This window comes from Corapipo altera, unplaced genomic scaffold, assembly GCF_003945725.1.
Source record: "Corapipo altera isolate COAL_440 unplaced genomic scaffold, ASM394572v1 56, whole genome shotgun sequence".
NCBI lineage: Eukaryota > Metazoa > Chordata > Aves > Passeriformes > Pipridae > Corapipo > Corapipo altera.
The window spans coordinates 7,126,939-7,152,256 of NW_020884896.1; the positions used below are offsets into that span (position 1 = coordinate 7,126,939).

Genomic DNA, 25,318 nt, shown 5'->3' on the forward strand with positions numbered 1-25,318 from the left:
GTCATTGGCAGGATGACACTATTGTCTCTGTTCTGCTCTGAGTGAAACTCTTATCACAAACAAGTTCACAGCAAAATGACACATTGTAGAGATGCTGTGTGTGAACTACTGACAGTCCAACATTCATTTATTGATAGAGCTGAGAAAGAACCAGGCCCTGCTCTCCCATCCCAGAGCTGCCAGCTCAGCTGCACTTGTTCAGTTATGGCTCACGAAATTGTCTTTTAGTTTTGTGTTTATTTCCAGTTATTACAAACTCTGACATTCACCCACACACACCCCTCCCTGCTGCCCTATGGCACTACCCCTGAGGCTGAAGAAAAGATAATCCTGCCTAAAGACAAGAAATTCATGCAGTGGCTTTGGATTCCCTTTTTTCCCCCCATCCTCTATCAATCAGTCAGTTTAAACAAACTTACGGAAATTAGTCCCAAAGCATTTTTTATCCAAGAGAAAGAAAGATAAAACCAAAATATTCAATTAAAAATACTATTTAAAATTATCATTAAAGCCATCACTGTATTTTAGCATCCAAAACAAAGTTATGATCCCCCCTGAAAGGGCAAAAGAAGAGATTATATAGAGAAAAAGAAATTGAACTTTAAAAATTTAGGTTTCAGAAGCTAAATTGCTGTTGGTAACACTGAAGAAATATTATCAATCACTCTTTATTATTGTATTTAATCCAAACTATCTCCATGAAACTTGCAAATGAAGTTAATAGATGGAGCCAGCCAGCCAGATCACAGAAGAGAAAACAAAAGTTTGGATTACAGTTGTTTCTTATTGCCCTCAAAAAAATAAACAGTTTTGGCTTTAGCATCCTCCTCAACAGTTTTACATTCTGTGGCCAAGCTGTCAGTACAAAGGAACCACAAAGCCCAATATAACTTTTTAAAAACAAATGTTGATTATTACAACAAATAAGGTTAGCAAGAGCACTTGAAAGGCTCTCTGTTCATGGGGTGGTATTACCCTTGAAACTGTCTTTATACAGTTTAAAGAAATGGACTCATGCCACAACACTGTTGTTTGATTCATAAACTCTCCGTGTCAGGGGCCATCCCCATGTTCTGGGGCAGAACAGTGCCAGGCACAGGGTGTTCCAGTACGTTATAAATATTATTAGCACCACTTATTACTCAACATACATCACCAACACATTCTTAAAAGGCTTCTGCCCCAGCAGGTTTCAGCTAAAAACCAAACATTGTTAACCCACAATGCAAAGTTCAGGTCCAGGCTATTTCTATGCCCTTTGTTCCTTCTGAATCTTCTAATATTCACTACTGCAAAAATCTGTACTATTAGGAAACTCCTTTGCTGAAATCCCTTTCTTGACTCAGCCCAGGACTTTCTACTCCTAAGAACTGATTCTTTCAAGGAGACTATAAAGGCTGCAATACGAACCCCAGCACTGGTGCATCTCAATGCCTCATTATTATTATTAAGTTTACACATGGACTATACTCCATAGATAGTAAACTATTGTCATGCTAATAAAATGGTCTGAGGAGCGATACACACCAGAGGTTGGATCTTTAGAAGCTCATCATGCAGCTTAAATTAATGGCAACTACAGGCACTCAGGTTCATACGAGGACAAGGCATTACATGATTTTCCCTGGGTGTTTCTCTCATTATCAGATCCTTCTCAGGTCTCTCAGCATCGCCTCAACTGCTGGATCGACTTCCAGTCACAGCCCAAACCTTCCTCCATGCCTGCGAATTGCCCTTTATCCAGGCAACGGGAACGCCTCTGCTTCCAAGTGAAGAAACACCACACACTTGGTGGCATACATACAACTATTAAAACACAACCGTACTTCAGGGTGATGAAGGAATCACTTGTGGGAAGAGAAGGTTGTGAGATAAGGAAATTCAAGCCTGTCCCAGTGATTAAATAAGATATCAAAGATACCAAACGCGCAGCGCATGAACATCACACCCAGCTATGACCGAATGCCGTGACAAGCCAGGAGCAGGTCTAGGAACAGCACTGGCCCACAAACAAAATAAAGTCTTCCAACGTGGCGTTTTTGCTGTCAACACCTTCCTCTGAGAGCCACGTCAAAGCCCAAAACCCCAGGAAGCACCACCTGCCATCGCAGTGCTCCTGGCACATCTCTTTATGGGGGGTTTCACAGCCCCTTCAGGGGTGATGCTGGGGGGGCTCTGCAGGCGCTGCCAGGAAGAACCCGAGGAACCCGAAAGCCCTGAGGGGAGGGTTTCGCCCTAACTAGGGAACGTCATCCTCTGCCACAGGGCTGGGGAGACCCTCGCTGTCCGGGACTGCGGAGCAGCAATGAGAGAGGCGTGGGGCGTCCTTCGGGATGAGCAGCTAAAAGACAAGATACAGTTAGGATAAAGGGTGCTCTTGCCCCACGTCCATACCGTCACAGCACACAGAGGACAAAAGGGAAAGCGCCTTCCACAAGCCCACAAGCAAAAACAGCAGGGTGTGAGGGAGGGAGGGACGAGCGCTCGCCCCCGCCCCAGCACCACCCCCCTAGCCTGAGGGCCTGGGGGGACCCCTCCATCTTGTGCCCGACACCGACTTACCCGCCGGAAGCCTCCGCGCGTTCCTATTGGCTGGCGCCGCCACAGCCGCGTCACGTGGTCAGGGGAAAGCCCCACCCCCTCCCTCCGCCTTTGCCGGAGACGAACCGTTGGCGGGGTGCTGTGCGCGTGCTGCCGGTGCGGCGCGTGCGCACGCGCCGGAGCACGCCGTTGGGGGGGGGGAATAGGGGTCGCGCGCCTTCGCGCGTGCGCCGCTGACGGCGGTGTCGGAGCGGGCGCGGAGCGGCGGGAGGGGCGCGAGGCGGTTCCGGGCGCGCGGGAACGGGAGCGCGCGCAGGCGCCGGGCGGGGGCAAGGGGTGGGGGGCGGAGGGGGCGGAGGCGCCGCCGGTGCCGCCCCGCAGGAAGCGGAGCCGCCCGGGCCCCGCGCCGCGAGAGCGCGGGAGAGACAGGCCGGCAGCGAGCAGCGTCCTTTCCCTCCCGCTGTCGCCGCCCCCGGGAACGCCGCTCCGTGAGGAACAACCGGCCGCGAGTCGGCTGGGGAGCAGCGCCCTCCCCTCCCTACATCCGCCCCGTCCTGCGAGGCGGGACGTGACCGCTCCCTCCCCCTCCCGTCCCCGGGCTCCGCCGCCGCCCGTCCCGAGGAGGGAGCCCGGCACTTGTTGGCGCGATGGTGCCCGGCCCGGCCGAGTAGGAGCGCCGATCCCGCCCGGGAGAGGAGCCCCGAGCCCCCGCCGGCCCCGCGGGGTGTTGTCCGCCCGCAGCGCCCGGCGGTGACGGCGTTTCCCGAGCGGCTCCAGGACTCCGGTCTGGGCGCGGGGGTCGCTCCCGGCAGCGCCGCCCGGCCCGGGAGGTCCCGGCGGGACCAGGGGGCAGCGCCGCCCGCCCCGTCCCCCGGCCCGAGCCAAAATGTCCTTCTTCAACTTTCGCAAGATCTTCAAGCTGGGCGGCGAGAAGAAGAAGAAACAATACGAGCACGTCAAGAGGGATTTGAACCCTGAGGAGTTCTGGGAAATCATCGGGGAGCTGGGAGATGGTGCTTTCGGTAAAGTGTTCAAGGTAAGGGCGGGCGGCGCGGGTCCCTGGTGTGGCTCATAGCTGGGAAATGACTCGGAGCAGTGGTGCTGCCTTTCAGCGCTCCCTCGGGCTCCCTGTCTGCCAGCCCCGGCACCTCGGGATACCTGCTGGGAGCGGCGAGTTCGGGACAACTTGGGGCGGAGAACGCCCGGTGCCCCCCCGGGGGCGGCGGAGGCAGAGCGGGGCATCCCGGCGCCGCTTGTCCACTGAGCCTCGCGAAACTAAAGATAGAAAAGACCTATTAGGTCATTGTCCCGCCTTCTGCTCCACCCTGCCAGCTGCTGAATCGCTCGTTTCCCCTGTATTTTGGGAGTTTTTTGGGACCCGTGCACAGTATGGCTTCTAACCTTACTATATTTTCTTAGGTGCATGTTTGGGGTTTTTTTTCCTAAGTTTCTGTACGGAAGGAAGCCAATGAACAGTAAAATTGACTCCTGTGCCTCGTGCATAGTGTATAGAGCCAAGCTCTCGTCGCTGTATTGGGCATTCCCCCATCTTGCTCCATGTGGAGTTGAATTAAATAGTTGTGCTGTCTTAACTTTCAGTGTGTGGCAGAACTCCTGTGTTGGGTCTCCTAACTTCTCTCCGTTGTTTGCTCTTTAAATCTTTAAGTGTACTGATACAAGTAGTGTTCTGAAGGATGCTTACCTAGAATTTATCAAGCCGAGTGGAGTACAATGGCATAGATACAACCCTGCTAGTGTTTGACAAGACTGTAGCTTTCAGGCAGATCTTCAGCTACTTTGCCTCCTTCTAAAAGGCCGCTAATGCTCCGCCTTTGACTTAAAGACAGCGTGGAAAAACATGGAGGGATAAGCATGACAGAATTGGGAACTGACATGAATTGAGACTCTGAAGCCGGTTCTTGAGACTAGGAAAAAATAGCATGAGAAAGAATAGCATTTACAGTGTTTCTGAGAGCTAATTTGGTCAAGAAATGTTTATATTTAGAGTACTGTATTTGAGAGTTTATGAAATCTGGATACTCATGAAACATGTGCTATTTTGGGTAGAAATTCTATTGTACTGTGGTGTCACCTGTTTGTAAATTTGAGCAGAAGTGCCACGGTCAGTTCAGAATGTTAGGTGGGGACATTTCACCTAAAGAATTCGTGTCAATGCTCTATTTTAGGAGCATCTGGTTTATTTAGATGTTGGTGTATTACATAGTCTAGATGGTGATTCTCATGTCACTTCGAAAGATTAGAGATTTTTTTTTTTAATTAAAATGACTGTGAATATGTTTGAAGTTACTCTATAATAAAGCTTACTGGCTATAAAAACGTCTCTAATGGCATTTGCAGAGTATTAAAGTTTCTCTTTGAGCTTCATAGTGGAGTTTTGATTCCCATTTTGTGAATATATACCTCAGAGATACAATACTTAAAGTGTTCTCCTCCTCCACGTGCATTTCCCCTCCTATCCTCAAACCTCTTCCTATGTTTATTTGTAGGCATGTCTGTATTAGCAGCAGTAGTAGAGGAAGGTGTCTGAGCAAGGCAGCTGTAAATTTTGCATTTCAGTGTACTTTGTACACAAGCAGGAGAATGTTATTTCACGGCCAGAAATAAGACTCCAAGTGAAAAATCACATTCAAATGGAAAACTGTTGAAATTGTGTTTTTCAAAATTAAACCCTGTTTTAAAAATCGTAGTAGTCAGAATTGCACATGCGTTTACATGGGTGAAGTTGTTGAACGTAGCACTTGTGAGAATGAACAGGTACTAGTATTCCTGGAAAAAAATTCCCTTTTAAAGAAGAAATCTTACTGCATGAGTTCAGCAGCATTCATTTTGTTTTCATCTAGTTTGAGAAGGAGGATTACACACAGACACTGATTGTTCTTGTATTCCTACATGAGTGTGCTTGGCAAGCAACTGTAAAGCAAAGGTGTGTTAGATTGTTCTTTCGTGGATATATGCATCAAATGAGAAACTGCAGGAATAGCCATTCAATTCCTTCTCAAATTTTGAATTCAAGACTATAAGCTGGAACAAAGCTCTCAAGTGAGTGATGACTTTGTCTGTAGGTAATGCAAGTGTGGGCGGTTGGGGTTTTTTGTTTGTTTTATTTGCAAAAAAATCCCCCACTATCCTAGTGTCAGTTACATTTGCCAAAACTACATTTGCCTTTGCTTAAGATCCTAGGATCTACCTGTGACAGGGTTTTGGCAGGTATTTGTTGAAAGGCAGTTGCCAGATAAATAAGCCTATGTATACTTTGGATTTCTAATAAAAAGTAGGTTAGATTGGTTACATGGTATGATTTCCTTTAGAGGAGTATTTGGTTTAGTTGTGTAACTGATCTTCTGGATGAAGTATCAAATATTTAAATAAAAGTTCAAAAACAACTCTGAAATGATTGACAGTACTGGAAAGCCTAACTGATTAATTTATTTTAAATTTTAAAATCATTACTTAAAATTCTGTCTAGTGATAATTAGTTTTCTGTACAGAAGTCTTAAGGGTATTGAAAACTTGGGATTCATTCCCCTTCTTCCCAATCAACTACAAGGATCTTGCTTATTTTTTTAATACTTTAACCAAATTGCTAGAAGAGCTTATTTCCTTTGAAGCTGTTTGTTCTAGCCTTCTAAGGCTTTTTGAGTTCTGTCAATTCATAAATTCGTATTCACTAACTTCTAAGTAATGTTTAGAAATACTCTGTTTCAACTGCTGCTGCAAGTCTCTTGTGATCAGAGTAGCTCTGTAATTGCAGACTACTGATGGCAAAGGTTTATGACTGTATAGGACTTTTCATTCTGGCCCTTTTCAGCCTCTTCAAAGAGGCCACTTTAGACTGTTTTCTTTTTGCTCTTGGCTAATGAATAATGGTGTAGTTTTCTGTCCTTTTTCAATTTATAGACCCTTGCAGTACTTCAATGTCAGGTGATGGCCCTTGTAAAGAGAATTTCGAGATTGCTGATGGAATTTTTTCCAATCTTTTATTTGGCTTTCATGAATTATTTAGAATTACTGAATGGATTTGCTAGAGTTCTGACAGACACTGAAGAAGCGTAGTATTAGCATTGGAGTCTGATTTCAACTTTGAAGTTTGGCAGCTAGACACAAAGTACTATCTTAAAAAAACAAACCAAAAACCAAAAGATGTATCAGTTTGAAACTGCTCTTGATTTGATCAGGTTAAGTGTCCTCAAAAAACTTCGGCTCTTACTGTGATTGTAATGAGTTTGCTTTAGAAATTAGTTATTATGTAGCTGTATTGTGTGTTATAGTTCCCTATTGTGTCCAGTATCAGTTCTGTGCACCCTGTAAACATTGCCTTAAGGTAAATCACTGTAAGTGTTAACAACTCTGATCAGCTTTAAGCTGCTTTCTGAATTCTCAGAAGTTCATGTCCAGATGCTGTGAAAACACACCTTTAAAATGCCTGACTTGAACTGTGGCTCTTTCTTGCTAAAGTTCCTAATGGGGACTCTTTATCATACAGATGCACACAATTAATGAAAATGCAAATATCTTCCTAAGTAAACCTTCTGAATTAAATAAAGGGCTGGGACTATATTTCAGTAACATTTACCAGTCTTTTTGGTAGTAAGAACATGGTACACTGACGTAGAGCACATTTTCCCAATGTTTAGTTGGTGTCGTCTCTGAGCCCTTCACTAGAGGATACTCCTCCCAAAAGTTAACAGACTTTTAGCCATCATTATGATTATTATGAATACCATCTCTACAAATATATTAATTTTAAATCTTCTATGGGAACAGAAGTAGAATATATGTGGCAGTATACCATATATAATACAAGGGGTGTATATATTTATATGGTATGTGTATTATATAGAAAGTGACAAATTATTATTAGAGAATCCTTCAGACTTGTCGGGTTTTGAGTTTCATTCATACTTCTTTGTTTGAATTGGAATATTCTGCCCATTTATATTATCCCATTTATTACCTCGAATCTAAAATGTTGGAAGCATTGTGTATATAATCTCATAGGAAGTAGGAAAATTAAATATTTGTATTTCATATGAAGCTACTAGGACAGGTTTTCCAACTCTGAGCAACAAACTGGTGCTTAGTTAAAAAATCTGTTCTGTTTTCTCTTTAGGTTCAGAGAAGAAATGTTGTGGATGCAGATAACCATAATCATGGTGAACAGCATTACCCTAATGCATTATCTGTTGAAAATTATAACTACATTAAGCATTCATATGTATTTATATTGGCAGTAGTGGCCAATACAAGCTCACCTCTGGCTGGTGACAGTGGACTTCTGATACACTGTTTCTTAAAGTCCAGTAAACTAATGATGGTGTTTCATTTAGGTTGAGCATTTTTATCTATATTTGAAACAATCTTATCTGTAATGTACCTAGATAACTTCACAGGGTCGCTTGTTTTGCCTTAATGTCTTCTGCAGAAGGTAGAAACATGTAGAATTTTAAAGTAGTGATTTAATAAGACTGAACCAATTATATAATGTAATGATTATATGTTCTTAACTCCTTTTAATGTTAAAATGTGAACTGACTTAGAAGTACTGTGGCTACTTAGAAGTACTTTTTTGTGTATCACTAACATCATAGCTTATTTTCTAATCATAGAAAATGCATTAATTAGTCTGACCTGAAAACAAAATAAGGACAGAGCAGGGAGAATTTATATTTCCTAGTTTCTCTGGCCTTACAGTACATTGTTCTAAATTCCTGCAGTTGGATATTGCAACTTGAAGTTACCTGACTGACAGTGATATATTGTGCTGCTTCCTAGGCTGAATAGCTTTTACATTTGTAACTTAAAGACTCACAGAAATAGATTTTGACCACTTACTTAATATCTAAGCTTGGAGCACAGATAGGCTGATTTTTTTCTACTCTTTATCTTCTGACTTGTGTGCTGTCATTAGTTCCACGAATTCTTCAGAAGAATTTGTTAGAGATGTTGGAGCTTGGCAAACATTCCTGTATAAATGATACAGTTCCCAGTGAAAGATGTTGCTTGAGTTTGTCTGAAGTCCTGTATGTTTGGTACTAATTGGAATATAAATTCATGTTTGAAAATTGCCAGGCAAATACTGTGTTTCATGAACTGGAAGTTTCATGTGTGACTCTGCTATGATCCTAGACCTGGAAAGAAACAGAAAGTGAGAATGTCCTAAGCTGAATTTCAATACATAAGAATGAATCAATAGTGCAGAACTATTGGCAGTTTTGATTAAAACTGTTTGCTATACTAAATATGTTTTCTTGTAATCTATTTTTCATTCATAATTGACTATATAAGTTGACCTCTCATTAAACTGGAGCAGTTGCACTCAGGAGATCTGAATTAATAATATTCTCTTAAATGCCATGTTGCTTTGTTTAACCATAGAGGCATTAGTAGATAGAGGAGATATGAGAGTTGATTTACTCTCAAGAGAATAATGTATAAGGTGATAATATTAAATTTTAAATATTTAGTCCAAGTAGAATGAACTAAAACTTTACCTAAAGTTTGCTAAGAACATCGAGCTTTGTAACAGTAGCCTGCATACTTTAGGGCTGCTGTGTATTGTCTAGGTGAAAAAAGATGCATGACAGTTCATAGAAGACAAACGATTTTAATCTTGCTGGTCAGCTTGGTAAGTTGCTCTACAATGTTATCTTTATTTTCGCACTCTTGCAGTTTTAGCCTGATTAGAAGATACCAGATAAGGAAAAGTCAGTATCACTGTTTTAAACCCTGGGAAATGTGTCAAGGGTAAAGCTTTGCAGAGCTCTTTACACCTATTGTCACTCCAGCTACTTTTTCTGAGGAAACTGTAGTGCAAGAAAGTCATCTGTAAATTGTAAACAGAGATAAATTTCTTTATTTAAATGGCTACTTGTAGAAGGCAGTATCTCCTTTCCCTTTTGTCTGTAACAAGGAAATATTGGAAAGAAGAACACATATGTCTCACTTTTTGGACATATTTACATCACTTGGCTGAAAATCAGCATTACAATACTTAACTTATGAGTAATGTATTGTCTGTCTGTTGCATTTGGAATTAAAACTGCAGATAAGTTTGTGGAGGATAAATATAGAATGCTCATGATCATTCCTTGGTAAGGCAGTCATCTTTTCCAAGGTGTGAGCATAGTTACATAAATTGTTTAAATCTCTAGGTAAATAGGAAATCATTATTTGATTTTATTTATATTTATGAAAGTTCCCTTTTGGTTTTTTCATGTCATCTGATGTATCATATTTTTTATTTGGACTGTGCTTTCTTGTCTGGAGAGTAAAAATTTGGTTTTCAGATATAAGCTAAATGTGACTGTTTAGTGTCAAATAGATGTCAGAGTGAAGCTTCTTTAAGCTGTTCTGACTTAGTGAAATAATTCTTCATATCTGAAGTCACATGCAGTCTATTTAATTAAATAATTCTGATATAGGAGCTAACAAAAAATCTGAAGGCACTATTTTGTTTTGGATTTTGTTTTGTTGTTGTTTTGTGGGTTCTGTTGTTTTGTTTGTTTGTTTTTAAGGTTTTGAAGGCAATGTGGTTAAACCTTTTGAGTTTAATCTTTGGCAGGGAAGTAGTCCTACAGTACTACAATCCTCCAAGTAGTAATACATGCTGTTGTTGCAGAGCAGTAGTTCAAAATTTTATTTTGGTGGAGACTCAAATTCCAGTTTTGACCACTCCATAAACAATATTGAAGAAATGATTTGTTGGGTTGGTATTTGCAAATGCCACAATCCCAATCCCTAGTTTGGTATTTTTCTTTTTTTTTTTTTTTCTTTATGCCTTTTGTTTAAATTGAATGCAGTTATGAATTCCATGTTTCATGGGCCATGAGCCATGTTTTGAGAATCTCGTAAGGTCGTAAACATCATTCTCCTTCAATGACAGTTGTGTCTGTGCAAAAGAGGAGCCTGTAATTAAATCCTCTGATTTGAGATCTTAAATACATTCCTCAAGACCCTGGTGGCTGAAGTGTCATTTATAAATATTTTTTCGGTCTTTGTTTCTTTGTGCTCCCCCAATAACCTTTAATTATATTCAGATTATACACAGAGTTGACATTCATGGTGTCTCACCTCTTTTGCCTATTGTCTTATTTTACAGTAGCAGCCACATTACTCAAATATAATGCTTGTGCTGTCTTTTCTTTTGATACTGTTTGGATTGTTCCAGTTTTCCATGTTTAGTGATGGAAAAGCCATGAAATTGACAGTTAGAAAACAGAGCAGACTGAATTAATAGCTCAGAAAGCAGATTGAATTAATTGTACAGATTAAAAAAAGAATGATGTTTTATAATTTTCTCCACAACCGTATAAAATACATATTTTCACCCCCTGTAATTCATTTTTAATGACTTTATAACATGATTACAGTATGGAATGCTTGAAAGAAATTTGAACTGTCAGATATGTCTCAAATATGTTATGTGGGAACACATTTTTTTCCACTCACAAATAGGAAAGAATTTTTTTAGAGAGAAAGAAGACCCAGTACTTGCAGAATATGTTTGTACAATGTCAGGCAATAAAAATTGGCTAAGTTATATTCAATAAAAGCTAGTAGGCTACCTCAAACTACTCTGTAATGGAATTCATACTTCCAAAAAAATTAAGGCTTTACTGTAAATGTTAATTTTCCACTGGCATTTCAAATTTTCTGTTGAATATGCTCCATATTCATGATACAAGCCAACCAAAATACATGCAGCAGATTTACCTACAGCAAAAAATAACCACAACAAAACAGTAATGTAAGATTCTTTGTATATTTAATTCACCTACTTAAACTATTGTATTTGATTTTTAGGAAGACATAAAGCTTCCTTAAGGAATTCTAAATGTATGTAAAAGCAGGTAACAATATTAAAGTTATAGATTTTCCTTGGGTATTTTTACTCTTTTGGATTAAGACTGGTTTTCAGTATTCTGTGGGATTGCATGTGTATATATAGAGAGAGGTTAATGTAAAGCAGCAAAGCATGAATGGTGATTTGGAATCTAAGAAAAAGACACAAAGTATTTCCCCTTTACGTTGCTATGTTTGTATTTTTGAGCCATTTTCTATTTAGGTAATTACCTGTAGCCTAGAGCGAGAAATTGCTCATGCATAGATTCATGCTGGAATCAAGTTCCACACAAAATGTAGCTTTAAGAATGTTCTGATTACCTGAACAATGCTGTTCTATGATACAATTTTTAAATTTCATTGAATTTTCTATGGAGAACAATATGAAGAAGTGAAAAATAACCAAATCAATTTACTGATTAGCATTTAAAATGTGCTAAATCTGTCCTTACTGTGGAGGACTAAATGACTGTTACCATAAAGTGTCAGTCTTGAAAATTAGCCTCTTAGTTGTTTCAGAAAATCTGAAACTGAAGGAGGCCATGATGAGTAAATAAACTTCATTGTTTTCAGAAAGAATTGTTCTGAGGTTACATTAATACAGTTCTTCAAAACGAGTGGGTGAACATGGTGAAGTTTTTTGGGGGAACCATTGCTCTAGAACTGAAGTTGTGTCTACATCAGAGTTGGTTTACTTGGTATGGAAGCAGTGTGAATCCCCATCCTAAGGCAGAATCATATTTTAATCCATCTCACTTCATAATGAACTGGGAGAAGACTGTCCCTTTATTTTCTTCATATCTTTGTTAATAACATTTTAGATCTGAGATTTTTTTGTTTAAGGAGGACTTTAAGGAACTGGCTTTTTTTTTCTCTAGAAATGTTTAATCATAGCCATGATTCAGAAACAGTGTTCTGAGGGAAGTTACTGTAACTTTGTTAATGATAACATAATAACTTGGCAAGACTTTTTGTGTTGGGTTTTATTCTGTCTTTATCCTGTAGGTAATGGTTCTCCAGAAACAGATTTATGCTGTAAACCCAAAGCTTTTCTCTAACACACGTCTACATTTCACTGTATGGAAGATGACTTTTCACTTGTATTTCTAAGCAATATTTTCCCAAGAAAAGAGATAATACTTTTGTAATCAAAAGGCAGTGAAACCTTAATGGAGAAATGTTAATTGACTGCTTCAGCAAAAATTAGAATGTTGCAGTAAACTCTCTTCTCTTTTACAACCATTGTCTCAATCAGGATTTATTCAATTCATGTTCTGCCTTTTTTAATTTTGTAAAGTTCAGTCATGTTCCTGCCCCACCTTCAGCTTTTCCTGTTTTAATTGAAGAGGCCCAACCTTTTTAGTCTGCTTTTTATAAGACAACTACTTGACCCTTTAATAATTTTAATTGGCCCTCTCATTCTCTTACTTGCTCAGCTTCTGTGGATGCACAAATCTTTCAGTTCACTATTCAAACTGTTCTGTTTTTCATTGCTGGATAGTCATGGGTCAGAACCACGGGTCTGTGCAGCTCCATTACACTGTGAACTGTGATCATCACTGGGAAATACGGTCAGAAGGGTTTGTAGAGGGATTATCCTCAAAACAAATCATCCCAATAATGTGGTGAAATGGGTACTCTGAGTTAAGCCAAGCTTTTTTACTCTTTCACCCCTTCCAACTCGTTTTGGCTAGTAGTGGGGATGTACTAACTTAGTTTATGAGTAACCTGTCTGCTATTTTTCCTCTCTCCGTGGTGGCAAGTCTGAAAGCTGTAAAAACCCTGCTTAAATAAGAGTAGTGTCAAGTGTTTCCTACTGCCTGGCATAACTGGTGTACCTGAAAATGTCAACTTTGCTTTTGGCTGTAGCAGGAATTTTAAGCTGTGTCTTGGTAGCAAGCATAGATGTTCTGATCAGCTTAATAACCCAATAAGTTGTCAATTTTACCTGTTACCCTTAAATAAAAACAAACTAAAAGCCCATACTTGCCCCTAGCGTTTAAAAGTGAAATATAAAAATGAACTAGTGTACTGACTTGTTACCTCTCCTGTTTCAATGTTTATTGATGCTGTTTTGGGACCTCACCTTTGAGCCAGTGCAATATGAAGAAGGTTCTTTTGAATCTCTGAAAAGCACTAAAACAGTATGGAACTGTGATAATAAGTGAAAGTCAACAGCACATCTTCTCAAAGTGGTGCATTTTAACAACTTTAGTAAGTACAGAAGTGGCTTTGGAATGATGAGTGTTGGGGTCTTTACTGTGACTGTTTTCCACAACAGTTTCTGAAGATGCAAGTCAATGCAGCAAAAATTCTGGCAGTGTACTCTCATTCCCACCTCCTTCCTTGTGACAAGCTTGGTTCTTGCCAACCTCATGTTGATCTGGTTCAAGGAACTAAGCCACACAAAAGCTGATTGTACATGTAATCTTCTTGGCTACCCAGACCAGCTCACGAGAGAGCCAGACAAGCGACACTGCTAATGTAGGGGAAAATTGATGGGACAGTGTCAGCATTGGCTTAAACAGCAATAAAAGGGAAGCACCAGGGTGACATGTCGATATTCTGAGGTTGTTAAGGTATGTCAGGTGAATGGTTTTTCTCAGGACAAAATAAAAAATCCAGTTACTCCTGTTGCATGAGCCACTTGCTGTTAGCAAATGGTAGTTTTGCTAAATGCTGCTGTTGGTGTTATCAGGCAGTAGTTCTGTCCCTCTGCATCACTGGCATCCATGCTAGGATAACTGTGTTATGTAGACATATTTTTAACTGGAAATTTACTAAAAACCTCTGTTCCCAATTTTATTTCAGGTGATGATTCTCTTTTCTACTTTAAGTGTGCTACATAACTGCCAGAAAAGAATGAAAATTTTATAGGACTTCTTATTTGCCACTAAATCTGCCTTGTATGAGGAAAGTACAGAAACTGAATTGAATTTCAGAGTGAACAGAGTGTTTTGAAGCAAGAAATGGCTTTGATAATTTTCCAAAAGGAATGGAATTCTGCATTCCCTCTCACTGTACAAATACACAGCAAAAGATAGTCCTCTGCTTCAAAAAACCTTCAATCTAATAATAAATAAATAAAAAAAATAAACTTGAGAGAGGGAGGAGTAGAAGAAAGAGATGAAGTAGTTTTCTCTTGATGAGAACCTCCCCTTAAGAGCCATGCAACATCATTTCTTGGGTACATGGGCAAAATAAACCTTTCATAATTCCATTCAAAGTAACATTTCCACACTGTTAGGAGGCAAGAACAGAACTTCCTCCTGAACATCTTGTGTATTTAACTGCTTAATGTTATCATGACACTTAACAGTTCTGTCAGGGGAAGAACAATGTTCTAATGTTGCATAAAAATCTTTTAGTGATAGAAGCTCACAAGTTCATTGGTTGCAAATATCTGAGTAAAGCAATTGTTTTTCCTTTGCATATTTTGTGCATCAAGCTCTTCAAAGAGTTGAAGGGTTTATCTGGATTTGTTTTTAATAATTTTATCAAATAATGCAATTATTCCCATGGCTATTTGTGTTTATCAGTAGCATTCTAGGTAAATTCTGTATGAATTACATTAATCAGTAAAATGTCAAACAGCCAGTGCATAAAACATCAGAATTTGAAAAAGACTAGCATCATCAGTATGCTTTTATATTAAAACTTCTTTTGAAATCTGCTGATAAGTAATAGGATTTGCATTCATATAGTTTCTCAAAGTAGTTGGTTTTCATAATTGGTTAGTTGTTCAAATTTAACAATTAAAACAAGCCAAACAGTTAATCTGGTAGGAAACATCAGAAGCAAGTGTTCCACTACTGTGCTGAATATGAATGAAGTTCACATACAGAACCCAAGACCTATTTTTATGGTACTTGAATAACCAATTGTCATTGAATACTAAATGTGTATTCAGATGGCTCTTCCTCATCTCCTGAGATGTCACACTTGCAGCACAAAGATATCCAGGTCATTGTAAATTGTGTGAGGCACCTTTCGAACTTGCACGTCGGAGATTTCATTTTGTGTTTGTGGGGTTGTACGGAGCTTTAGGGTCACGACTTAAAACACAGGAAAACTATTGGCAAGTCACAGACTGTACAGGCATTAAACAGCCTACACCAGCAGAGTGTATTTTGTAATTAATAAAGTTAATTGTAGGACTGACTTGAAAATAACTGGTTAAAAGGGTGCTGAATGATTCTGGCTTAACTGTATTGATTTCTTTGTTGTTGCTGCTGTCTTTGCAGTTGGTTTCTGTTAGATTGTTTTAAAGATATGCACATAAGGAAGCAATGACTTCCCTCTAGAATTCTGAATTTTATGTTCTTTTTAAAATTCATTAATACCGTAAAGAGAATATGGATTAGTTTCTGTAACAATTTTACTTATAAGTGAGAAATGATGATGTACAGCTTTTTTAATTAAAACTGTCTGAAGCTACTCTACTTCTGTCTTTTGTTCCTTCAGAAATAGAGGAAGTTTCATCTTAGCAGACTAGAGCATGTATGGAGCAACAGAATATGTGCTTTGATAGTTTTGCAAGAACTGTTGCCAATTTTAATGTGGTATTGATGTAGTCACATTTCCTTTCCCTCTGCTACAACTGTATCTTTTTGCAAAACGCTGAATCTTAAACTGCCTGTGTAGTTTATATTTTTCCCTTAAAATATATGAACTGTACTGTATTTATTGTTCATTTTAGAAGGACAAAGAACAAAACAGGGTGATAATACTTCATTTTGTTTAATTTAATCTTTCCCCTCTGGCTATTTAGCTGTGCTTATTGCAAGATTTGAATATGGCTCACATTGCAGGATCAAATTATACAGAACTTTTTCTCAAACTACCCATATTTTTGAGCTAGTAAGATGTTTACACTTAAACAGTTAAGTTACATCTGTTATAGCCCATCATCTTCTGCAATAAATACATAAAATAGTCTTAGTGCAGGTCTTTAAATGTCTTTCTTCTGCTCTATGAAATGTAGAGCTTTTAGTAATATTCTTTACTTTTCTGACAGCAAGTTTTTTTACTTGATTACTGTGCCACATTGCATTTCTATGACTATGTAGTTTCCCTAGTAACATGTCAGAAGGCCTTTATTGAAGGGTTCTTAAAGTCCAAAGAAATTGTCATTTTTCTTTCTTTATTATTTTGTTGACTTGCTCATATCCAGTTAGGAAGGACAGAATTTTCTGTGCTCAAGTCAGATGCACTGTTCTGTTTGTTGTTTTGTTATAATGAATAGCTGTGCTGGGTCAGCAAACAGCTGTAACCATCTTCCATCTGATCTGGCTAAAGGCTCTGGGCAGAGCAGATCCTAGTCTTATTTTGTAACTTAACTCCGAGGAACAGGGTAAGGAGGAACTGTGGGTTGACCTCACCACTTTATTTAAAAAAAAAAAAAAAAAAAAAGAGTATTCTAGGTTGATACATGTACATCTGTGACTGTACACTAGTCAGTAAAGTGTGAGTAAACAAAGTGACTGTGTGCTACATGGAGCTGAAAGACTCAGTGGTGCAGCTGTTTGCAGAAAGCTCCAGAGTTGGCTTTTACAGCTTCAAGTGCCTCCCTGGGAGAAGAGGTTAGCAGGAGTAACGTTGGCTCTGAGCTCAGGTAAACTAAAGCTTGTTACAGGTGTTGAACGACTAGAAGTAAGATTATAACAGAATCGTCCCAGGTAAAGGAATCAGAGGTTTCTTAAGTCCTGTGTTCAAGCAAATCATAAAATTGTCATAAGCAAGTAATAAAATTCTCAGCTCAACCTGGCACAGGGATAATTTTCTGAAAAAACCAGCACTCTGTACACAGCTTCAACTCTGACCTGTTCTTTATCTTAAAACTTCTAGTGAACAGCTAAAGTTAGAAATTGTGGTTTGAATAAAATCTACTTCTTGATCACGTTGTTTCTTGGAAGCATTTATTTGTGTCATTTGGAATAAAGGTGTGTTTATTGCTGGAATAAAGACTGAATTTTAAACTGTAGTCACGAAAATTAGTAAGCATTAAGCATTATGTTGTTTTTTTCCTAATGACTGTAGGATGTTTGTAATCAAAGATGAAGATAGACTGGGTTACTATCCTTTCTGGGAAGTTGAAAGTTAGTTTGGGGCTGATATTGTCTGGTGCTGGATAAAACTGAGGAAACCTCTGCCAGCAACTGTTAGTGTCCTCTGCAGATGAAAGATAGTGGCAAAGCAGCTTAGCACTGCAGGGATAAATCTCAATTTGTCACACCTCCCCCTTCTCGAGTTTAGGAGTTGGTTGCAGTGCAGAATTGTGTATTTTAATGGTGCTTTCCCAAGTAGTATGTACAGTTATTATAACAGAGTATAGGAAAAAAATACCAGTCCTTTGCACTTACACTCTACCACCTAATGCCTTAGTTACAAATGTTTTCCCAATATTGTCAGCTGATTTTCCCTGTTGCTTTTATGAAAGTCATCTTGCAGCAAGAGAAGGGAAAATAAGAATGTGGTGTTTATATAAAACAGCAAAGAATATTTTGGAAATTTTTCTTGCCAGTGTTTAGCAGGCTTTTTCTTATTTTTTATTCTGTTTTTTAAATGTATTTACTTAAATAAAAATTATGCTGAAGTCTGATATAATCTCTTTGTTAAGTTTCCTCTACAGGACTGTTTCTGTTATTTTGCCCATATTTGCCAATTCAGTGCAGGTACTTTTCAAATATGCATATAAATATTCTTTCTGATTTCAGTGGCACAATGCATGAATCAGGATGGAAGCTCTGCTTAACTAGTGTACAAAATACCACAGAATTAACGAGAATGCTTAAAGGGAAACATGAGGTTAAACATCAAAATTATATTCCATACCCCTCCCAGAAATAACTTGTGGAATCCTCAGAAACCAACTGTGGAGGAAGCAGAAGAACCACAATGAGTACGAAGTACAAGGATAATATTAAAAGAGTGAAGTTGTCATGGAAACAGCTCCAAAACGAGCACAGCCACAAAGGCAGCACCAGACCACAGGATCATAAAGATGCTTCAGCAGTCGGGGTTGAACCCTGGCATCCACTTTGTAAGGAACAGCATTTGCTTGTAGGAAATAGAGGCACTTTTATCTGCACTTCTATTTCAGGTTTTTTTTCCCCTGGCATTAAACAGGGAAACTGAATTTAATTAACTTCTTTTTAAGTAGAAGAAACTGTATGGTAGGTAACTATGATACATTGCACAGGCAGGGAAAATTTTTGGCTGATCAGCTGTATCTTCTTTGGGAGATACTATCCTTTTGAGTAAGTGTTCTGTAACAGTCGTTTTGACAAGTTTTAGCATGTATAACTGAGGTTAACTGGTTTTTAATTCCTGGAACGAGCCATATCTATAATTAAACAAAAAATTGAAACTCTATCTTTTTTTTTTTCATTTTATTACGTTTTCAAACATTATGCGGTGAAGACTGGTGCAACATAACACAGCTTCTTTGAAATGACTGGCTCATCTTAATTGCCAGAAATCTGTGAAGATTGGCATCTTCTTCATTGGCTGAACTTGTCATTTATTGTTAAAATTTAATGTCGTTTAATATTGCAAAAGATTCTATTTGCTCTTCAATTCAAACTGGTATTTTTGATTACATTTCTCCATGTTTGATGTTAGAATTAATGCTTTCTTTTATCTGACTAGTCAAGGTAGATTTTTTTTTATAAAATTCACTAGTGAAGAACACCTTTCCATGGTTTTGAAAATAATTTTGAACACTTGATGCTGGTCCATCTTGCAGGGTTTTTTAGTTTTAAAATGCACAGGACAATGTTAAATATAGTATAGTAAACTGATACAAAACAAAGTCCAGTGTAGTGGTTCCAGTAGGCCATGCTACTTCTTACATTTTTATTTGATAAAGCTGTTAAAATCTAAAATTACAGCAATTTTTTTTCTTGATTCATATGTTTAAGACTGAGATCACTGCTTTGTGATAGCTCAGAGAAACAGCTTTTGCCTTGGCATTGTACAGGGGCATTTTTTCCATACTGATTACTCAGGCACCATCAGAAAGCTTATATGGAACTAGATCTGACAATCCCAAGTTTATACAAAAGTGGAGCTTTTTATGTGGGAAAACATCTTTTGTTGAATAGGGATGGGCGTATTTTTCACTTTCTGACAACTTTGATGGTCTATGATTATGACTACAGTTTTGTTAAGAAGAATGAGTCAGAAAGGAAAAGCTTCTTAATTGATTTGTTTTGCTGCTTGCAGAACATGGGGTTATATAACATCTCACAAGAGATCGGGCATCAGGAAGAAGGGTGATGAACAATTTTCTGTCTCATATCTCAGTTTTCTTTCTGGTTGGCTGAACAATAGGCGAAGGACATGCTTAGCTTTTTTTCAGTTGTAAAATAGTGTTTAATTTTTTAAAGCTGCATTGCAGGAGAGGAGCTGCACAGTTGGGAAGGAAACATTTACTGACAGTAAGAAACTGAAACAGCCCCTCCCAACCAAGGCTGAAACTTCATATTGGTCATCTGAAGATGAAAGGCTACTAGTTATCTCTGAGCTGTAATCCTATTACTCGGGAGCGGTGGCTCTGCTCTCCCTGCTGTCCAAGGCTGGGAATATGCAACTTCTTGGCCAAGTGCCCAGATAGTAAACCTGCCTTTTAATATTGTGCTCTCAGTCTCCTCACAAAGCTTCTGCCCCTAGATCTTCTATTTAGTTATATGATACTGTGCAAAAATCCAGGATTATTAGGGAGGAGTTACTAATTCCACATAGTTGCAGGTTCTGGTTTTCTGTAGAATGGTTATTCGTCTTTCTTGTGCTGAGACATTTTCATATTTTTACATTTTTGTGGATTAGATGTGCATTGCCATTTTAGTGTGAGGGATTTAGGTTCAGAGAGAAATTAATTTGCGAGTTCTAATTTTAGAGATCATTTATTCTATACAAACCTGTAATCCATCCTGATCAAAGTGTGTTTTTCTGTGCATGGTCTGCTAATGAGACTGTACCATCCATTGCAGGAACCATGCTGTAACATTCTCTCACTCTGTAAGTTAAAAATGTTTGCTGCAGTAACCTTAAATAATAATCCAAATAGAAGTTTTGGTGAAAGGATTGCAGTATTTATGTATAGTTGCATATAGTAGTTAATAATATCCATGTCATATTGTATTAGTCACATCTTGAGGGAATGAGTTATTCCACTTCAGTTTTCATCCATTATGTATGTATCTTTTGGAAAGATCGAATTTTGTTAATGAATCTTTCCCCTCCTTTCTTCCTTGTCTCCACATAACCACTGAAAATGCCAGTTTAGATTTCTTAGCATGGGACTGAAGCTTAAATAGTCTATCATAGAAGCAGAATCAAATGTATTTTAAGCAGAGCATTTGCAATAACTTGAGTTGGTAGTTGAGAGCTTAAATACAGGAGGAAACTGCAGCTACTTAGAGGATCTGCCCTTCCAAAATATGTCCTGTGACATGAATGGCAGGTTGACTTTAAATGGTGGTGTAGCCAAATGCAAAATGAGAATATGCAAATCAAGGCTGCATCTACACAATCATTTTTGCTCCTGCTCTGACCTTTGGAGAATGTTTTGTGGCAGAAGAAAGACTTGAGCCTAAGTATAGAAAAAACAAACATGCCCACACAAAGCTGTAAATGCTTTTTGTTCCTCTTAATCCAAAGAGGTTTTTTTTCCCCATAGTACAGTGAGTCATAAATCTTATGCATGATCAGTAAAATCCTTTCCTACACAGTTCAAAAGAACGTATTTCTTACGTGCTTCTTGCAGCAAGTCACATAGATGAGTATTTATTACTGAGTGCATTGTGGGGTGGAGATGAATATTGTCTTATTCAAGAAGAACTTTAAAGTAGATAATTTCTTTTCAGATGTAATGTTTTATCAGTCCTCAGAAATACCCAGTGGAAATATGCTGCTTCTTAAGCTTTTTCCTTTTAAAAACAGGAAAAAAGTCTGGATATAGACCTACAGAATTTTACTATCTTAAGTCAGAACAAAGGCAACCATTTGTTTTGTTTATAGTTGTTGAGATGCTCATAAAGATAATCATATTGTCTCTTATAACTTCTGTTTTGTAATGAGGTGTTTTAATAGAGCTACCGCAAGGAGGAAATGATAGAAACTTATTCAAAGCAGATTTTTAGTTACTTCAAGTGAAAGGATCTGGGAAAAATCAAAATACAAAGTGTTGAGTCAATAGAAAAAAGCAATAGGTGCTGTAAATGCAGCGAACTCCCGAGGGTGTAATCATGGAGGTGAACTTATCAACACCTGTCTCACTCAGAGGTGGAACAGAATCAGAAAGCAGTAACATCTCTTATTGATACCCGAGGTAGATAGTTCTATTTAAGCAAAATATTGTTACCATTCTATAGTTTGCAAGCAGATTTGTGTAAAAATGATTTTTGGATTTTTTTTATTTTAAATACACTTCTTTAAGGTACAGTGAAGAGTGTCCATGCATGTTTCAAAAAAGTACATTTACAGTTAAAATTTGAATTCTTTAGAAAGGTGCTTTAAAGCCCATTTTTCTGCACAGGTAAAACCAGCAAGTCTGTTTCTGTTTTGATCAGACATCTGTTTCACTTTTCATGTTTAATTTAGAGTGCAGCTCTAGAATAGGAAGGTTGGTCTTTGATTCTTGCTGTAAAGCATGAAACCAAAACAAATGATGTTTGTGTTACTAAGCAGACCTTTTCCTTTTTATTATTAGAACGCGTGTTGGAAAATTTCTCCGTAGTTTGTTTTCAAGTAATGTTACACAGATTCCTTATCTTTGTTGTTAAACATGGGAGGGCAAATATTGAGGTTGGGAAGATTGGTTGTTTTTTGTTTTGGAAAGAATATTGAGATAAGAAGAAATGTTACAGAAAACCTTTACCCTCAACATGAGATGGATCGGCTGGGACTGTGCTTAAAAGTGTGTTTTGCTGTTACTGCTATTTTACTGAATATTATTATAAATGTTTATCTTTAAATATTTTATTATCTTTTGCCACATTGAGAGAATTATTTATAACTGTGAAAGTAATAATATTTAGACTTTGGAAATCATTCTTAATGATTCTCACTTGCTGTCTGATAGCAACTTTTTTCTGGTACTGGTATGAAGAGATTGGGTAACAAAACTCAGGTTTCGGGATTCTCGCTGTGTTCTGTCCTGGGATGATCTCAAGTGGGTTTGGGCCCCGTGCATCAGCTGTACCAGCAGAGACAGGATGAACCACCTTGTGATACTTCACATCAGGAGTTGGAATTGCCCCTGCAGGTCCTTGTCTTCTGCTGCTTTGGAGAGAGCCTGTGTCCCTCCTTGCCATTTAATTTCATTTGAATGTCAAAAACTCAGTGGAGTAAACATAAGCCTTTGCTTCATGGCCTTTACTGTGTAGACTTCAGTCCTACACTTGTTCGATTCAGAGGCAAAAGATAAGATAACCACTGGAAATGCCCTGACAAAGTAGTGTTTTTATGATGGCTTGAGAAAAATATACCTTCTTATTTTACTGCAACTTGGAATTTAGTGTTTTTTCAAGCATAACTTGCAAGAGGATTATTAGAGACTGTATATAATTTTGTGTTTTCGTATATGTATGCACATGTATATAGGCTGTGTGTTTAGTATTTGCTTTACCTCCCTCATATTAAAAAAAATCTTGCCTTGCCTAGTTTTGCTGCATTAGTTTTCAGCAATATTCTTTGAATAAGTGGTATTTGCAGTTACTGGTTTCTGAAGTGTTTTACTATTTCAATAAGTCACCCTAACTGATTGTCATTTCTTATGTTTTAAAAAAAAGCCAAAGAATATTTAAATCCCTAGCAGAAATGTTTGGGGGTTTCTTTCCCATGGTTTGGTTTTCCCTTTCCTTGTTTTACTGGTTCTGTAGTTGACCGTATCACTGCAGGAATTCCAGCTCGCTCGTCTTAGGGTGAGAAGTAATAAAGTAGAGGTTGGCAGCATTTCCAGCATTCCACTTTCCACGAGCCCCATCTGTGGGAGTCCTCCCAGACTTCTGAAGCAAAGAGAGCAAAAAACACAGACAAACTAATGATGGCTTGGCAGCTCTTTAACCTGGGGGCTTGCGTACCAGCCCCTGGCTGAAGAGGAGCAACCTGCTGGTTCCTGGTCGAGGATCAGGTTCTCTGTGTGGCTTTGGGAACAGCGGTGCTGCCACAAGGTGGGGACTGTCAGAAGGTGGAGGCTACTTCATACTCCTTGCCAAATGTTAACAGATGGTGTTTTGGGGAGCAGCACGAAACTTCATCTGAGAACCAAGCTGTAGTGACCCTAAAGCTATTGACTGTATGATGGTTTAAAGAGTGTGACAAGAATTAAGTATTTTTACATTCTTGTCTTTCATTCTTTCTCAACCCTAGGAAAAGTTATTAAGCCCTTTTTCTGCTAGATTTTATCTGCTCTTTAATATGCAGATGTTCTCTTTTTGTAGAGAAGGAAGCTAGAGGCAGGAAAACAGCACAGAACTGTCAGGAGAGGGTTGGTTTGTTTGTGGGGGTTTTTGCTGGTGCCAGTTATCTGGTGAAATTCATGTATATATGTTTGCTGTGCCTTTTCTTTTACAGGCTCAGAACAAAGAAACAAAAGTTCTGGCTGCTGCAAAGGTGATAGATACTAAATCAGAAGAAGAACTTGAAGATTACATGGTGGAGATTGATATTTTAGCATCCTGTGATCATCCTAATATTGTCAAGCTCCTAGATGCTTTCTACTATGAAAACAATCTGTGGGTAGGTATTTTTCCTTCTCTAAGTGTTTTTTACTTATTTCAAAAGGTTATTGAAATTACAGTTTTTTCTTTATTAATAATCATTTGTCAATCACATTTTGTCTGGCTTGTCAATGTTGGGATAACTACTCGGTTTCAAAACTAATTTTTAAATTGTGAGTATGACTTAGGAAATAGTCACTGTAAAATTGTGCTACACTGAGTCATTTGGTCAGGGGTTTGAATCTAAAATGTGGCAATTAGCAGATCATTTTGGTGTATTGAGAGAGTTCTTAATTAGTGCTTATTTGTAGCAGCAGGACTCAGATTTTAATTACATTAGTACAATTTAGAGTGAGATTCAGAATCCACACCTGAAAAATAAATAATGTGCTGAAAAGGTCAGCCTGTGAAGTATGTATTTTAGATATGAGTGAATCTGTTGGCACTTCCAGGAAGGACAATTTACCAGTACTTGAACCATAATTAATTTACTTAAACCTGAGGTTTAAACCTTGATGTGTGGTGAGCATACATATGACTACACATCACTCCTCTGCTGTATCCTGTGTGTTCACTGGAATAGCTTTAGCTGTAACAATACAGTTTTTTCTTCTAGGTGATCCAATGCAATATTTATAAGTGCTTTTGGAATTGTACAAAGAATACATGTGTGGGTTTTTTTTAAAGTTTATACTTAAAAAAGATACCTAAAACAAATAAAAGAAAATTTTCTTTGGAGTCTTACGAATAAGCTTTATCCTTTAGCTATGAAAATGATGGACGTGTAATACAGTATTTCCTCATTTACATTTATTTTGCTAAGCTTAAAACTTTGTCATCTAAATGCAGACTAAAAGGATTTTGTATAAAACAGTGGAATAGTGAAAAAAAATCCTATAAAAAAGTTCAGTATGAAAGCGAGGATGCATAGAGGCAGAATATGAAACTGAGTGGATAGGCTTTGCTGGCAGAATGAAGGTAGAGGAGTAAATAGTTTGAAAAAGTTGTGGCTACATGGTTACAGTGTAATGCAGGGGTATGAAAGCAACAAAGAGAAAGCTTAATGATGTGGTAAGTAAACAGAATTTAGTGGAGGGGAAAACAGAGAAGAATGATAGTTGGAGGTAAAATAATGCACTGTTGCTTTATGGACTTGGAAACATGACTTCTTTATCAAAGAGACCTTTGTC

At 38.4% G+C, this 25,318-nt stretch overlaps 2 protein-coding genes across 6 annotated transcripts in view; one reads left to right on the forward strand and one right to left on the reverse strand.

The window, feature by feature from the left end:
- STN1 (STN1, CST complex subunit) overlaps positions 1–2,667 on the reverse strand; it is a 43,654-nt gene extending 40,987 nt beyond the window's left edge. For 2 of the 3 annotated variants that reach the window (XM_027648270.1, XM_027648276.1), the window contains exon 1: positions 2,563–2,667. The gene's annotated coding sequence lies outside the window, so the exon portion shown is untranslated. Of the gene's footprint in view, positions 1–2,394; positions 2,490–2,562 lie in introns of those variants that run through there. The other variant, XM_027648271.1, reaches the window with a different exon arrangement.
- A 274-nt stretch (positions 2,668–2,941) lies between these two features.
- Positions 2,942–25,318, forward strand: part of SLK (STE20 like kinase) — a 47,457-nt gene continuing 25,080 nt past the window's right edge. For 2 of the 3 annotated variants that reach the window (XM_027647769.1, XM_027647770.1), the window contains exons 1-2: positions 2,950–3,577; positions 23,983–24,147. In XM_027647769.1, coding sequence (XP_027503570.1) covers positions 3,428–3,577; positions 23,983–24,147 — 315 coding nt within the window. In that variant the 5' untranslated portion in view covers positions 2,950–3,427. Of the gene's footprint in view, positions 3,578–23,982; positions 24,148–25,318 lie in introns of all 3 variants that reach the window. The other variant, XM_027647771.1, reaches the window with a different exon arrangement.